This window comes from Thamnophis elegans, chromosome 9 (genome assembly GCF_009769535.1).
Source record: "Thamnophis elegans isolate rThaEle1 chromosome 9, rThaEle1.pri, whole genome shotgun sequence".
Taxonomy (NCBI): domain Eukaryota; kingdom Metazoa; phylum Chordata; class Lepidosauria; order Squamata; family Colubridae; genus Thamnophis; species Thamnophis elegans.
Window position 1 is genome coordinate 62,128,895 of NC_045549.1, and position 17,810 is coordinate 62,146,704.

At 39.1% G+C, this 17,810-nt stretch overlaps 1 protein-coding gene across 1 annotated transcript in view; it reads left to right on the forward strand.

Moving 5' to 3' along the window:
• CPE (carboxypeptidase E) overlaps positions 1 to 17,810 on the forward strand; it is a 51,879-nt gene that overhangs the window by 16,683 nt on the left and 17,386 nt on the right. Inside the window, exons 2-3 of the mRNA XM_032223540.1 lie at positions 12,725 to 12,921; positions 16,595 to 16,762. Of these exons, the coding sequence (XP_032079431.1) occupies positions 12,725 to 12,921; positions 16,595 to 16,762 (365 nt within the window). The remainder of the gene's footprint in view (positions 1 to 12,724; positions 12,922 to 16,594; positions 16,763 to 17,810) is intronic.

The following is a 17,810-nucleotide window of genomic DNA, read 5'->3' on the forward strand; positions in this document are numbered from 1 at the left end:
TCACCCTTTATTATAAATACTACCAACCTAGCTAGTTGTGGTTGCTGCAAAGCACTTTTGACTACATAGAGCTATTTAAGATGAGGCAAGATCAAGCATATTTCCCATCATCCAGAAATTGAACATCTAGGATAAACTTTCAGTAATGGGACATAAACAAGCCTAGCTTGTATAAACAACCTTTATTCCAAAATAGATGTGATTCAGTTGGAATAAAACTTGCTTAAATTCAGTTTAAAAAGCTTTTTAGCCAACTGATTTATTTGGTTAAATTAGCTTTTTAAACTGAAATTGAATGACATTTACTTTGGAATAAAACCTGATATATAGGCGAGTCATGTTTATGTCTCATTACTGGAAGTAATGCATAGTTGTTGAACTTCTGGATTTACAATAAACTTCCACCAATTTATTCTAGAAAAAAACTCCCTCGTGTATGTTTCTTTCAGTGTATGCTACTTCCATATATGTATACATGCAGATGTGAGAATGACGTGCCTCATCTAGTCTGACTTTAGGCATTTTATGATCACCTGAGCAGAGTTAAGCAAGGGTTAAAAGCCTAAACATTCCTGATGGAGGTGAGGCATGTTGTTCTCCTTCCTCCTCCTGTAGAGGGTGCTTTTTTAGAGGCTTTTTTAAACAGTTAAGCAGAGTCATCCATGGTGACTCTGGCAGCAACTAGCTCAGCCTGACCTCAGCTCTTGCCTTTTTCCTTTTACATTTTTTTTTCTTTTCATGATGACAGGCAAGAGCAGAGTTGAAATCCTCTCTGAAACAGCTGGAAAAGGTATGTGTGGGTCAGAGGGAGAGGGAGGAATTCAAACTTCATCCTCAAGCGTAGATCCCTCCTCAAGTGTAGTTTGATTGCAGGCAGAGCCACATTGCCTTTTCAAACACACACACACACACACACACACACACACACACACACACACACAGCTGGATAAAACTATATAAGCCCAGCTTCACTGATTCTGGGAGTTGAGGTCCACAAGTCAAAAAAAATTTGAAACCTACCACTGTGTCAGTGCCTCACCAGCCATAAACCTCACTGCACGTCACTGCATGCCACTAATACTTGAAGGCAAGCTGCTGCCAGCCAAGAGGTCATATTGAATCCTAACATTAATATCTCTTTATAGATTTGTCCCTTTCATTTATCCAACACCCGGTGAAAGGTATCTAAGAGAGTAGTGTCTTCCACAATCTTGTGGAAATTAATTTGACATATTACTTGTACGCTGCATGAAGCAGTATTGTTTCACCTCTTATAAAGGACCATGGCAAACCATACAGCTTTGCGGCTTTGTTGTTTTATAAAGTCCTTGTCAGATTGGATCCAGGTTTTTAGATTGGCAAGGACAACAGACACAGAATTTAGGCGCTCTGCCCAAAATTCTTTATGAACTGCAGCCAGTAACAGGGGAAAGGGTCTGGATTTTTTCTTTCCAGTATTTGCTCAATTATATAGTAGTACCTTTGTTTACATTTTCTGTTCCATGTTTAACTCAGTTCAGTTATCTCACTCTTCACATTTATTAGCCAGAGGATGTTAGAAAATGCCATACCACTCCAGTTATTATGGCTGTTATTGGAAACATTCACTCTTCCCAAGATAGTAACAGAAGATTACTGTGAATGTAGCTCTAAATATTGCGGTAGATTAATTGAAATTTAGGGGGGAAATGAAGGAATGCTCCTTGGAAGCTCCTAACAAATATTAATAACTGCAGAAACATCTGTTGTGTTCTCAAAAGTCTGCATGAAATTATGACACATCTTTGTGCTAAGGAGAAAACTTTTTCCTTACATCACAATGTAAAACAAGTAAATCAATTGCATCGTTTGTGTCATGATATGTAAGTCATCATAGCCTCTTCTAACTCACTGCAGGAGCCTGCAGATAGATGGAATGAATAAGAGATCAATGATTTATTTCAAGAAAGGTAAGTGTAGAGTCTCTTAAGGCAGGGGTGTCAAACTCAATTTCATTGAGGGCTGCATCAGCGTTGTGTTTGGCCTCGGGCTGGGGCGGGCGTGGCCAGGATGAACATGGCCAGCTCGACATCACTCATGTCGGGAATGGCCTTGGTGGCTGGGGCGGGCGTGGCCAGGATGAACATGGCCAGCTCGACATCACTCATGTTGGGAATGTCCTTGGTGGCCCGAGTTCTCTGCCAGCGAAAACAGACTCCCGAGCTCCATTTTCAGCTGCGACAGCCTCCTGCAACCCCCTGCCAGTGAAAACAGAGCTCGGGAGGGCCGCGGATGGTCCTCCCAAGCTTAATTTTCTCTGGCAAAGGCACCGTGGGCCAGTCCTTCACTGTATCCAGGGTGGTCCTGCTGGCCAGATCTAAGCACCCTGTGGGGCGGATCCAGGCCCCGAGCCTTGAGTTTGACACCCTTGCTGTAAATCACATAAACTGGTTCTACCATTTCTTAAACAGAACCTTTGCATCTTTCCCTATATAGCTATCATTGGATTTTCCTGCAGTGTAAGCTTGCATATTTTTTCCATGAAAAATCATGCTAATTCAGGGATCCACATAGGGGGGGAGGGGGAGAGAAAAAAGTGTTCTCTTTCTTGCACATATCTCTTTCCTGTTGCCAACAGTTGTATTTCTTAATCAGGTCTAAACAATAGCAGCATTTTTATCTGGCACTCTAGAAACTGAAATGAAATATGGTCAGAAAAAGCCTCTTAGGAATGCAAGAACTAAATTCTCTGGAGAAACACTGTATGTTTTCATGATAATATCAATATAAAAGCAAGTTGCTTGGGAACATTATTTACAGCAACAGCTAGATTATGAGCTGTACTTGCAAAACGATGGGGGAAGTTCAGAATTTAAACCTGGTTAACAAAATGACATGTTGAAAAATGGTTTGTTGTCTTCCACCTCTCCTCATCTTACCCCTTCCTGGTCAGAGGTGGTATTCAGCCTGTTTGGACCACTTTGGGCCAATTGGTAGTGGAGATTGTGGGTGGGCCTGCCCACCCACCCCGACAGTATGCTGTCCTATTTAGTCATGTTTTTGAGGCCAGGCGCATGCGCAGAAGACCAGGCGAATGCGCAGAAGGTGCACGAGTACGTGGGGCAAACTGGTGGTTAAAATAAGTGAAACCCACCTCTGATCCTGGCTTATTAGAACAACGATTCGCAACTTAAAAATTAAACTTGGCTGTTCATCACACTCATCAGTAAATCATAGTATCCTTGCCATGGTAAGAACAATCAACATATATGCATTAAAGGAACATCATTTTTGTTATACATTAGAGGTGTAACGGGATATTCTGTGGAATTTCTACTCTCTCTTTTCCCCATTTTATAAAATTACAAAATGCAAAGTTAAAGATTCATACTCGAACTGATACTTACAAAGTGAAGGTTCCTGAAAAGACACAATTTGCTTTTTGACTCATTCTAGACTTTTCTATAATTTCTAATTTTGTTATCCCCTCAAAGGCACTTTATTTTAAAATAAATTGTGAATATTAGGAAAGCACTGGAAAAGTCTTGTGGTCTCCTGTCTTCATATGAACAAACTCATTTGCAATTTTTTTCTTCAATAACTTTAAAAGATTCTAAGCACAATCAATCAAAGCAGTTTAGTCCTTTTAGAGAAATAATGTTTCAAGAAAAGTGCCCATTTGATGAACATTAGCAAAAACACCAGAAAAACCAGCCAGACAAATGAATAGAAAACTCTGAAGTCCCTTCCAACTCTTATTATCCAATGTTCTGGCATATTGTATGAATCCAGCATTGTAATTTTTTAATTATTTTATTTCATACATTTGTACAGCTACCCTTCTTAAAGTAAATGCTGGGTGTATGTTTCTATTGTGGTATACAATGTATACCACAATATAAACAAAAGAAATAATAAAACCCAGAAAAATTTGGTGCCACACATGAGACTTCCCAGATGCAACTTAGTAGTTTCAAAAGTGCTTTTTTTTCCTTCAAAAGGCAACTGGATTGTTTTTTCCTTGAGGAAGAAGTTGTTTCACTCCTCATCCATGACCTGGATGACTGAGAATAATCATCTCCTCCTCCTCCTCCTCCTCCTCCTCCTCCTCCTCCTCCTCCTCCTCCTCCTCCTCCTCCTCCTCCTCCTCCTCCTCCTCCTCCTCCTCCTCCATATCTGTCATTGGATGTTGGCGATCATATTGGCGATCCTATTTTTATCAACAGCCACATGAGTTGAGTTTTGTCCAAACTAGTCCCTTAGATTTTGAAGCCATGATTTTTTCTTCTGCCTGGACTCGTTTGCCTTCAATCTTTCCTTGGAGGATTAAGTGATATGCCGTATTTTTCTGGGTATCACATCACATATCCAAAATATTCTAACTATCTGTGAGAATCTCCACAGACATTCACCTCAATGCCTTCTCATTCTGCTCTGATTCACTTTTTCTTCAGGCCTGTGGGAAGAACCAGGTGTTAAGTGTGCCTATGAAGGATAAAGAGCAGGGACCTATTGGATCAGGGGAGGGAGGCAGATTAACTATGCTTAGAATAATATGGAGCCTTGGGAGTGATTCTTCACCCCATTTCTCCTCACAACAATCCTTTTCTGTAGGTGAGGCAAAGAGTTAGTGATTGGGAAAACGTGAATGTATGTGTAACAAAGAGATAGGTGTGATGATATCTTGACATAGAGACCTAAGAGAACTCCTTGTTCAGAACACCTTGTCCTGAAACTGATGCAACAGAGCTGAGTAAGGTTGCTTCTCAAACACACAAAGCGTTCTTCTCACATCAGATCTCCATTTAGGTGTTGCTGCTTCAAGGAAGACAAAAGGAGAATGTACAATCCATACACAAATGCCACAGCTTCTTTGCTTGTTTATTTAAGTCTCATGAATAGGTGGAAAAATAGACATTTATTCCCAACATTCAGAATCCATCCTATGATGCATTTGTTTTCCATGGAATCAAGGGGTTTTCCCTGTAGCACATAAAACAAAACACCAGGGCACACATGGATTGAACAAAAGAATCGCAAAGATAAGGAAGGGGAGAAGGTGGGGCTTAAAGAATGTGTTATTATCAGTGGAATGTTGTGATCATGCAGAATTTTAAAGGCAGTGGGCCAAAGAACCTAGATGTTTTGATTGCTGGGGGCGGGGAGTGAGTGAGGGTTTATTTCTATGGTAGTGAATGGAGCTTATCAGGCAAAACTTTGAGTACATTTCTTTTCCTTTCAAACTGAGCACACATCTTTTGTTATCAGGTGCGATGATGACTATGCACGCTGTGGCTTTGGCTAGTTTCTCTGGTAGCTTATCTGCATTCTGGAAGGCTGCAGTTTTCTTTTTCCTGAATCCTTGGAAATGTACTAATTGTAGGAAACAAGTGGGGTTGATAATATATATTCCATCAAGTGCTAGCAAATTAAATAGGTATCCTTTGGACCCCAGATCCAACATCTTTTTAAGTCAAGGGCTGTAGGATAGGTGTACACTGAAAGCACTTGGTGAGAATGACAGTGATTTTATTTTCCATCCCTTAGTTCCCATTAAAGTTGTTCTTGGGCTCAGTACTTGGACTAAGTCCAGATTTAAAAGAGAGATTATTAGAAATACATATTTTCATGGTCTTCTGCTACATAGATATTAGCTCTACTTAACAAGTACTATTTTGAGTTGTATAATTGGAAGCCTGAAGCATTCTAACACCCATCTTCAGAACAGTATCACAGCCCTATAAAAGTGTGCAAATGCTAAGTATTGACACCGTAATACAATTGATGTGAAGAACGCAACAAAGTGTCACCAGCCTTGTGTTTAATAAAATGACAAGAGAAATGGGTTTAGGTTTCTGGTCTCTCTGAAATTCTTCAGAACAAGGGAAAATGACATAATTCTTCAGAGTCTAGTTTTTTTTTTTTAAGCAGGGAGAATGATAAATATTTTATAGCAAGGAAAGGCAAAGTAAATCTCAAAATTGAACATGCTAAAAAGCATTGTACGTAAAGAAAAAAAATATTTTTAAAAAAAGAAAGCCGAAGAAAAAGTATATAACAATAAATGGAAGATTTTAATGAATTTTTTTCTATTAGGTTTGTGCTCATAATATCTTTGGCAAATAATAGGGAATTCTCAATTCACTATTTGTAACCTTTTCTTCTTTATGAAACATTTTATCAATTATTTTATAATAATTGTTTGAAACCATATGATACAATGACTTATATGAAACTAGCCAAATGTGGGACTTCATCTGACCCAAACTGGGATAATCCCCTTGGATTTAAGCATCCATCTTATAATATTTGTCCCAAAGAACCTAAGTCCATTTCCTATGGATTCAGAATGCCCGGAGAACTTTAAATCAACTTTTCTATTCTTATTTAGAAAATACAAAAACCTTTAAAAAGAAAATAAAAAGCTAATACAAACTATATAAAGTTGGTGTGTAACAACAGACAAACCATCTAGAACGTATACAGGGAGTTCAAATATATGTTGAAAATGTGAACATATGAAGGGACATTTTATCATGCTTGATGGGCATGTGAAAAGCTAAAAACATGGATTCAAATACATATTTTGATACTGCAGATTTTAAAGATTAATTATTCTATTGAGGCCAAAACCTGGGTCATTTGTAAATAAGATGAGAAAATGTAGAGATAATGTTTTGGGAGGACGACTCATGGAAATTTAGTGGGTGTCCTTTCCATAAGGTAAGGATTTATAAATTGTACAATGAGAAAATACAATAATTACACAGCAAGAGACAGAAGTATATTCTTTCATTATTAATGTTTGTGTTAATTTGTTCCTCTTAAATTAATACAGAAATAATAAATTGATCTCTGAATTATTGAGAATTGCACATCCCTGTAAAATATTTTTCCCTTGGATTTAGTTTTGCAACACCCCTATGAAATACAAAGTGAGGCTCGAATAATAGTTTCGAAATAACCTATGAGCTACTTGGCTGTTTTCTTAAATTGACCACTTTCAGGGGCTATTTTGATTTTTAATGTAGTTTCCTTTGTGTCAGTACCAAGTAACCTTTTCACTATCTCCACCAGTACATTGAATTGGGAAGCTTTGAATAGTAATAAGATTCTGTAGAATATTTACCTGAAAATGTTGGTTTCCCCTTGGGAGCAGTTGCACTGTCAGCCTCTATGTGCTTTTAGTCAATTTGTAATTTTCCATTTATTCATATCTCTGACTAAGGAATGAAATGAACACATCCAGCCTAGCTGTACTGAATTGATGGGTATTTGACAGGAATGAAATAATTGGTTCCTTAGAGTCTGCAGAAATCATTAAAATGCAATGTTACCTTCTTAATGTATGATCTTACAAACAGGCAATTAATCTGTTGTCAGTATATCTTTATCAGCTTACATTTCTATGATTGTTCAAACGAACAGGGTTTATATTTGTCGGTGGGCGGGGAAATCATGCTGCTGTCATAGGAGAGCAGGGAATATAGCATAAAGCCAGCAAACATCATTAAACCTTCAGATGTGTTCTTAGATGCATGCTGTACTGCTTTTGCACTTTAATAACCATTTATTAAATACCTGTAATTAAAAAGTAAAACAAGGATGAGCATTATCTTTTCTTGTTAAGCATCCCTAGAAAAAATTATAGGTGTTTGCATCATATATGCATTGCTCAGGGGAAAAAAAGAGAGGTCAGGTAGATGGAAGATAGATGAATAGTAGGCAGTTACCTCAGCAAATGACTGAGCAAATGATGTGACTGGGCAGACATATCATAGCAGGCATTTTGTGAATAAGCAAACAGCTAAACTGTTACGAGTTCCTATGTCCCAAAGGTTTGCTTATTGTAGAATAAACCAGCCTAAATCAGAAAGGGCCTCCTGAATAACCAAGAAGCCTAATAGCTTTTTTCCAAATCAAAAACTTATTAAATCCATCCCTTTGTCCCAGTTTTGGAGACATTTTGTCTCCAGTAGTTTCTCAAAGAAAGACAATATTGCATCAAGGGCCCTTACAGTCCTTAGAAGGATTCTTCAGTGCTTGCAAGCAAAGAGGCATATCATTTGTGAAATAATATGTCAGTGAGTCTCAGTGGTGGGTTTCAAAAATTGTTTGAACCTACTCTGTGGGTGTGGCCTCCTTTGTGGGAGTGGCTTGCCGCCCATGGGACCAGATGGGAGTGGCTTGCCGCCCATCTGACTGGATATGAAGATGCCGACGACACTTGTCAGAACCACCTTAAATTACCTCACACACAGCACTGGCATGCATAAGAATATGATATAAACTTGTTTTTTAAAAGGCATCTTTGGTTTGCGTTAAAACAACTTCAACACACGCAATGTTCTGATTGCACCACAAACGCAGTAGTCATCCTTACCTTTCACAGAGGCACTGAGTTTTATAAATATGAGCATGATAGTGTAGAATAATCATATCCAAGGACCAGTGGTGGGTTTCAAAAATTTTTGGAACCTGTTCTGTAGGTGTGGCCTGCTTTCCGGGTCCACTGGTGGGACCTCTTCTAACCGGTTCGGTAGATTTGACGAACTGGTTCTACCGAATAGGTGCGAACTGGTAGGAACCCACCTCTGGTGAGTCTTGAGAAGTTACTGATAATATTCATGCCAATATCCATGTCTCCAGAAAGGTCTCTTGTTGGAGACCAACAATTAACATTTGCATGCAAAACATTTGGAGATTATAGAATGGAAATCATCTTTGACTTAAATCAGCCTAGCACAAATTCAGGGTCCGAGCACCTCACTATTTGAAAAGAATCTGGTAATTTAATAAGATGCCAAGTGTTTAAATTCTTAGGTTTATTGATACAATTATGAAGGTCTTTGATTTTTAATTCTTCTGTTGCTGCATTTGGGGGGCAATTTGTGAAAGTACAGAGAAAGTTGCAGCTTTTCCTCTCTCTGGCTGCAGCATCCATCTGCCCTTCGTTTCAGCGAGATCTATTGGTGCTAATTGCAGCCAAGACAAACAAGCACAACTTACTGAGTTCTGCAGGTTAGTTTGTTCCTCCCAGGTTGGCTCCAGACCTACAAGTCCCAATGATATCTGCTCAATCTGAGAGCTGATTTAACAGGAATAGAATCAAAACTGGAAAACTCCTTCTTTGGCTTATGGGTGTTTCTTTACTGTCTGAGCTTTTGTTTAATTTCCTTACCACTTACCATTTTCCTCCCTATAATTAAATAAGTCCATTCATTTAACCAGCTGTACTGAATCTTATCAGTAAAACTAATCTTAATTCTTTTAGCTCAGGGGTGTCAAACTCATGGCGTCACATTGCCACATGATGTATGATGACTTTCCCCCCTTCACTAAATGGGAGAGGGCGTGGCCAACACATGACGCTTCCGCCTGCGGGCTGTAAGTTTGACACCCCTGTTCTATCTGCTTTCTAATACAAAACTATTGAGAGTTGAATTCTGAATTACTTTGAAACTTTCTGGAATTTATTTCTAACAGTCTTCCTATGTAACCACACAGTCCAGTTATAAGTAGTTTGCTTCAGAGAAAATCCATGGAATTATATGGATTTTCTACCTTGTGTGGTTTGAACTAAGTGATGGAAGCTGTATTTTTCTTTGCTAAATAGTGTCAATCTTGGTCAATCTTGTCCAAGTTACACATTTCTTTTGTGTGACTAAAAACAGTATGTCATGAAATTTGTAACTTGGACAGTAATTTGGTTTCCTGATGTCTGAGAAAGGAGTTAGTTATAATTTCACCCCTGCTGATTTTAATAAGAACAGAACTCATTCATTCATTCATTCATTCATTCATTCATTCATTCATTCATTCATTCATTCATTCATTACATTACATTACATTACATTACATTACATTACATTACATTACATTATTATTCCAGCATTATTACTTTATAAATAACTCAAGGTGGCAAACATACATAATACTCCTTACTCATCCTCTCTTTGAGCAATCTTTGGATAGGTTATTCCTTATTGAAACAAAAAACCATGTCCAGCAAAACTTAGAATTCAGACTTCAAATATTTTTAATGTCTTGTTAGTTATGGTACCCTGGTTGGGGAAGTTGAACCATTGCAAAAAAGGTGTATAGGTGAAGCTCGAAAAATTAGAATATCGTGCAAAAGTTCATTTATTTCAGTAATGCAACTCAAAAGGTGAAACTAATATATGAGATAGACTCATTACATGCAACGCAAGATAGTTCAAGCTGTGACTTGTCATAATTGTGATGATTATGGCATACAGCTCATGAAAACCACAAATCCACAATCTCAGAAAATTAGAATATTGTGAAATGGTGCAATATTCTAGGCTCAAAGTGTCCCGTTCTAATCAGCTAATTAAGCTATAACACCTACAAAGAGTTCCTGAGCTTTTAAATGGTCTTTCAGTCTGGTTCAGCAGGAATCACAATCATAGGAAAGACTGCTGACCTGACAGTTGTGCAGAAAACCATCATTGACACCCTCCATAAGGAGGGAAAGCCTCAAAAGGTAATTGCAAAAGAAGTTGGATGTTCCCAAAGTGCTGTATCAAAGCACATTAACAGAAAGTTATGTGGAAGGGAAAAGGATGGAAGAAAAAGGTGCACAAGCAGCAGGGATGATCGCAGCCTGGAGAGGATTGTCAGGAAAAGGCCATTCAAAAGTATTGGGTACATTCACAAGGAGTGGACTGAGGCTGGAATCAGTGCATCAAGAGCCACCACACAGAGACGGATCTTGCAAATGGGCTTCAGTTGATGTATTCCTCTTGTCAACGTGCTCCTGAACAACAAATGTCAGAAGCGTCTTACCTGGGCTAAAGAAAAACAGACCTGGTCTATTGCTCAGTGTTCTAAAGTCCTCTTTTCTGATGAGAGCAACTTTTGCATCTCATTTGGAAACCAAGGACCCAGAGTATGGAGGAAGAATAAAGAGGCACAGACTGCAAGATGCTTGAAGTCCACTGTGAAGTTTTCGCAGTCTGTGTTGATTTGAGGAGCCATGTCATTTGCTGGTGTTGGTCCACTGTGCTTCATTAAGTCCAGGGTCAATGCAGCTGTCTACCAGGAAATTTTGGAGCACTTCATGCTTCCTTTTGCAGATGAGATTTATGGGGATGCTGACTTCATTTTCCAGCTGCCCACACTGCCAAAAGCACCAAAACCTGGTTCAATGACTATTGGATTACTGTGCTTGATTGGCCAGCAAACTCGCTTGACCTGAACCCCATAGAGAATCTATGGGGCATTGCCAAGAGAAAGATGAGAGACATGAGACTGAACAATGCAGAAGAGCTGAAGGCTGCTATTGAAGCATCCTGGTCTTCCATAACACCTCCGCAGTGCCACAGGCTGATAGCTGCTATGCCACGCCGCATTGAGGCAGTAATTGCTGCAAAAGGGGCCCAAACCAAGTACTGACTACATATGCATGCTTATACTTTTCAGAGGTCTGATATTGTTCTATGTACAATCCTTGTTTTATTGATTGCATGTAACATTCTAATTTTCTGAGATTGCGGATTTGGGGTTTTCATGAACTGTAAGCCATAATCATCACAATTATGACAAATCACGGCTTGAACTATCTTGCTTTGCATGTTATGAATCTATCTCATATATTAGTTTCACCTTTTAAGTTGCATTACTGAAATAAATGAACTTTTGCACAATATTCTAATTTTTCGAGTTTCACCTGAATACTGTTTAAAACTGTTTGGAAAACAAAACTCTAGGTTGAATTGTTGTTGGGGTTTTTTTTTTTTTTTGGCTGTCCATGGTATTCTCAGGAGTCTTCACCAACACCAAAATTCAAAGTGGCAACACTCTTCCTGTTCTGCTTCTTTAAAGTCCAGTTTTCATTTGTAAATATAGACTCCTATAAATATTAACTCTTAACATATAGTCATGTTTTATTTCCGATTGTTTCAGTGTGCTATCCATGGAGAAAGTGAGAATATTCACCTTCATTCAAGAATATGATTTTACTCTGATTAGCAAAGATAAATGGAAAAACACCCACGCACTCACACACACTTGGATCTTGGGATCCCAGGATATCTTCTATGCATTCTCTGTGGAACATACCTACATTAATATCACTAAATCCTTCACCTTTCAGGACTATCTCGATTTTTAATATAGTTTCCATTGTGTCAGTACCAAGTAACCTTTTCACTATCTCCACAGTACATTGAATTGGGAAGCTTTGAATAGTAATAAGATTCTATGCATTCTGTAAATATTGATGCTCTGTGGAACATACCTACATTAATATCGCTAAATCCTTCACCTTTACGCAGGCTGATTGAAACTGTTTATTCAATTATTCAGTTTATGCATCTGTGTGAAGACACAATAACCACTTCACTTGTATATTGGGCTTTAGTTCAAATCAATGTGATCTAGTATACATTGGCATGATATCTTATTTTATCTCTACGGGGAGAACAAAATTGTTGTTCATGGAACAAGATGTCCAATCACCCAGCTGCTCCCTTGCTGCACAATATGATTCCTTGACTTACAGAATGTTTAGCTGTGGTGCAAAATAAAGCACAGGGGACTGAAAATGGAGAGGGAGGTTAACCTATATTTTGTCCTCCGTAATATAAATAGGAAAGTGAGTGAGATTCTGGGTTATTGAACGAAGGAATTATAGAATGTTTGTGATTTGACATGCTTTTGCTTTTTGTGCATTTCTTAAATCTCTACACATTTGAGATCCTGCATTTCTTGTATGTTTTAGGAGAGCCAGAATTCAAATATGTTGGCAACATGCATGGAAATGAAGCTGTTGGAAGAGAACTTCTTATCTTTTTGGCTCAATACTTGTGCAATGAATATCAGAAGGGAAACGAGACTGTCATTAATTTGATCCACAGTACACGCATCCACATCATGCCGTCTCTGAATCCAGATGGCTTTGAGAAGGCAGCATCACAGGTATGTGAATCATAATCCCCAAAAGCAATTATTTGCATTTGTATGACCTACTTTAAAAAGAGTGGCCTGTGAATAATATAAGGAAGCCTTTGGGGCAGGGCTTCGGGATGGTGTTCTGATCTAAATTTCTTCAATATGAATGCAAAGAAAAAGAATAACTCAGAAATCTACCCTCTTCTCCCCACCTGGGTAACAGTACCATCTGCACTTGGCATGTTCTTTGGTAGAAAATTGCTTAGGCAGCAACATCTTTTGGTGGCTTCTGCGGTGCAAATGTAATGTATATCAGAGGCAGGAATAATAGCTTTTCAGAAATTGTTGGAATCCAAGTTCCCATCATCTGTATCTCTTGGTCATGCTAGCTGGGATGGGTAGTAGTTTAAATCCAGCATTTAGATGCTATACAGATAGGCAGGGGTGTCAAACTGGCGGCCAGTCGACCACGCCCACCCCAGCATCACAAAAGTCATGTGACATAGCAAATTTGACACCCAAGAGATAGGCCTTCAACTTAGGACCACAAAAAGGATTTGAACTTTCGTCAAATGTTCCAAATGTTGATCATGTATCCTAGAGATGGTGCAGTGATCAAAAGCGTAAGGACTGGTTTTAATGCAGTTTTTGTAACATTGAATAGTCATTAAACAAATGGTTGTAAGTCAAGGGCTATTCTAGATTGGTTGCCTGATATATATACATACATATATGTTCCCCCCCCCCCCCCCCGTACGCCAAGGCACTCCAATAAAAGATTACTGCTAGACAATTTATTCACAGTAAACTAACACACCGACAAACTAACACACCGACAGTAAACTAACACACCGACAGTAAACCAACACACCGACACACACACTGGCAACAATCCAGACTTCTAAGATAAGAAATACACACAAGAGCTTCTCCAGCATTGGTATATTAGTTGAATCCTGCAAACAGCCTTCTCCCAAAGTCTCTCCTTATATACTTTCTTGGGAGGAGCCTAATTACAACCACCTGGGTCCAATTATCTTCTGTATCTGTGTAGTTGCTCTCAGTGCTTATCTGCCTGCCTTTGCCTGGCATCCAGGACCAACTCCCTTTGGCTTTCACCGCTGCTCCATGCCTCAGGTGCCTCCTGGTGGCCAACCAGCCTCTCTGGTCCCTGCTCGGAGTCTGAACCCTGTCCAGGGTCCTCCACATCTTCCAGGGCTGACTCACAGGGCCCCTCGCTGTCGGAGTCTGTCGGCAGCTCCAACGTCTCCTGCTTGGCCACAATACATATACATATTTGTATTCACACACCTACACACACACGTACACACACACACACACACACACACACACATTGTAATTACATGATTGTAATTCATTTGTAATCCATCTTAAGCTTTTGATCTTCCCCACTCCCTGTGTGATCCTTGGCATTCTTATATGTAATGTAGCCATTGGAATGCTTGTATACTAGCCAGCACTCTTTCTGTTCCAAATACATTATGCTAGAAGTCCACATTAATCTAAAATCACTTTATATTAATGAATCTCAGTATTCCTTTCCTATACAAAAGCAAAATTTACCATGTTGATTAGGAATGTTCAGGACCACAGCTCCCCCAGGTGGTTATGAATAAATTTACACATTTAAGTAGCTGTTGCCCCCAAATAATTATTTTTGTATTTGCTCTGAGGTTTTCATTTTGGAGCTCAATATTGTTTGAATTGATCAAGTGATACTTGATTGTTTTATGTGCCTTGAGCTGAATCATTATTTCTGAATTTCGGGCACTCTAATTTTATAGGATCAGTCAATCCAGTGTAGCGATTAAGACACCAGGCTATAAACTGGGAAACTGAGTTCTCTCTCTCCCTCTCTATCACCCTCCCTCCCTCTCATGGAAAGTAGGCAATACAAATGACTTCTGAAATCTCTCTAAGAAAATTGAAGGGACTAGCTAGGCAGTTGCCAGAAGTCAACAGTGGCTTGAAGGCACCCAATAAAGACAACAATAATTGTATATGAATGCTATAAATTTAAAACACGTGCTGTATTTTCTTCATGTGTTTTTTTCAGGTTAGTTTCAGTCTACCCCCAGTAGGTGTGTTAGTGTTAATAAATTATGCTATTTAGAAGCACAAACATTTAAGCATGAATATTGAACTTACTTATTTTATTATTTATTTGGAATTTATTTGCCATCCATCTCGTATCCAATGACACTGGTTGGCTTACAATGAAAAAAACATTAAAATTACCCACCACGTTTAAGCATAGTTAATATGTAGGATGGTATTTACATTTGATCATATATAGTAGAGCCACTGAAATTAGTGAGATGCCAGTTAGTCATTATTAACCTAAATTCCATTTATTTCAGAGTGTCTTCTCCAAGCATGGCAGAACTGAGTATTGAATTTGTTTGTATTATTCAGCCTTCAAAGTTGGTATATCAGTAAGAACCAAATATGGGGATTGAAAATAACTGGCATACCTTTCTAGTATGCCATGCATTTGAACTTCTCCTGAGCACACATGATTGAACTAAGTGGGCCATTTCTCGAAATTCATCATGACAGTTCATAATTAATGTTGATATCAAGGGTTTTATTTCTTTTAAAACACAAATATTTCATCATTCGTCAATCATTAAAACATCGAAGTACAATTTTTTTGTATGCCCCTCCCTCCCTCCACCCCCCCTACCCCCCTCCTCCTTCCCCCCCCGACTTCCCAGAACCCATACACGGTATGGATTTTTAACAAACACAGTCTAAAATCTATTGAGAAAAAAGAAATAAAGAAATTAATGACATTCTACATTGACCTTAGCTTCTTCTTGCTGAACTAACTTTAAACAATTTAAATCATTTCTGATCTTAAGCATAGGCTAACTGGAGTTTCTTGGTCCCGTATTTATTTTGTATATAGTCAATCCATTTTTTCCAGTCTCGTTTATATCTCTCATTTGAGTGATCTTTAAGATATGCCGATATTTTAGCCATCTCGGCTAAGTTTGTAATCCTAAGTGCATAATGAATGTTGTGGCCCACCAGCGGACAGCAGAGCTGGCGGCAGACTCGGACAGTGAGGAGGTTGGGGAGGAACCTGGGCCAGTCCTGGAGCCTGGGGAAGGCTCTGGTGGGTGCTCTGCATCGGAGGCAGAGAGGGGGCCAGTGCTATCCAACATTTATCAGTTACTTTCTGAGTCAGAGATAAGTGGGGCAGAAGAACAGCTGGAGCCTGTTCCTGATGTGTGCCTGCACAGAGCTGTCAGGAGAAGAGAACAATTAAGAAACGAGGGATGATTCAGGAGTAAAAGCACAAATAAACGTTGAATGGCCCCTCCCATAGACAATAAATGGGAGCAAAAGGGGAGTGGGGCTTGCAGGAAACAATTAGTTCGCTTATTATTGTGAAGATTTGCTTATCTGAGTTTGTGCCTCACAGAGACTCTTTGCCAGGTATTTTATTGTACAGGGATGCAACTAGAAGCTCTGGGCCTGGAGACTATCCAAGGACTGATAAAATCTGTTGTTGCAATTAAATCTTGAAGATTTATTGCTGGGACGTTTCTGGATGTGAATGCTAGGAATTCACATTAACCAAATAAAAAGAGTTTTCTGCGGGACAAAGAGTCTGTTTTATGATTCTATTAAGCCTAGGTCAGGTTGTTTCATAATATTTTCTTCTTTTCAGCCAGGTGAGCTCAAAGATTGGTTTGTTGGTCGAAGTAATGCACAGGGAATAGACCTAAATCGAAATTTCCCTGATCTGGATAGAATTGTCTATGTCAACGAGAGAGAAGGAGGTCCAAATAATCATTTGCTGAAAAATCTGAAGAAAGCTGTGGACCAAAATCTAAAGGTATAAAATATTTCATTCAAAATATTTGAGGGATTGCTACCCTCACCTTCTGGAACAGTATCCCCCAGAGATACATATGGCACCAACTCCCCTGAGGTTCCAGAAATCCATAAGTCTATTCCAGTGGTGGGTTTCAAATTTTTTTAGAACCTCTTCTGTAGGTGTGGCCTGCTTTGTGGGAATGGCTTGCCAGCCATGTGATGGGTGGGAGTGGCTTGCCAGCCATGTGATTGGGTGGGAGTGGCTTGCCAGCCATATGACTGGGTGGGCGTGCCAACTTGTAAAATGTGGTAAAACTCACTTAACAATGCTCTTGCTTAGCAACCAAAATGTTGGCTTAGGAAACTCTGGCATTGAAGTGTGCAAGTCTTAAAGCTGTCAAGTTACAAGACCCTTGCACCCCTAACCCTTTAGGAAAAAAACCCCAGAGGTTTTCAAACTTGACAGCTTTAAGACTTGTGGACTTCAACTCCCAGAATTCCTCCTCTCGCTCTTCATCTTGATGATATCCGGACCGGGGGGGGGAGGGAACTGGAATCGGTTCTAAGTAGCACTGTAGATTTGTGGAACCTCTTCTATAGAAGAAGTTAGAACTGGCAGGAACCCACCCCTGGTCTATTCCTAGAGCTGAGATTAATGGTGTTTGTGGAGTTTTTTTCAGACTTTTATTAATTGGTTGTTTTTAGTTTTATGGCTTTGATTGTTTTCATTGAACATTGTTCATTGTTTTCATTGTGGCTTAGAGGTAGAACTCTTGCCTCACGATCAGGTGGCTGTGAGTTCAATCCTATGTAGTGGCAGATATTTGCCTCTGGGCACAATGAATAAGTATCTGCTGCGAACTCTGCATTTAACACTTGATGTAAGAGATTACGGGGACATTAAAAGGAAAAAAAATGTTTTCATTGCACAATTAGATGTTGTAAGGTGCTCAGCCTGTATTTAGGACTGACTGACTAACAACAGCAACAACAATAATAATACGCTGAACACACTTTTTGCCGAGTTCTCTCTGCAAATAAAAGATCGACTTCTTTTCTGTTTTTGA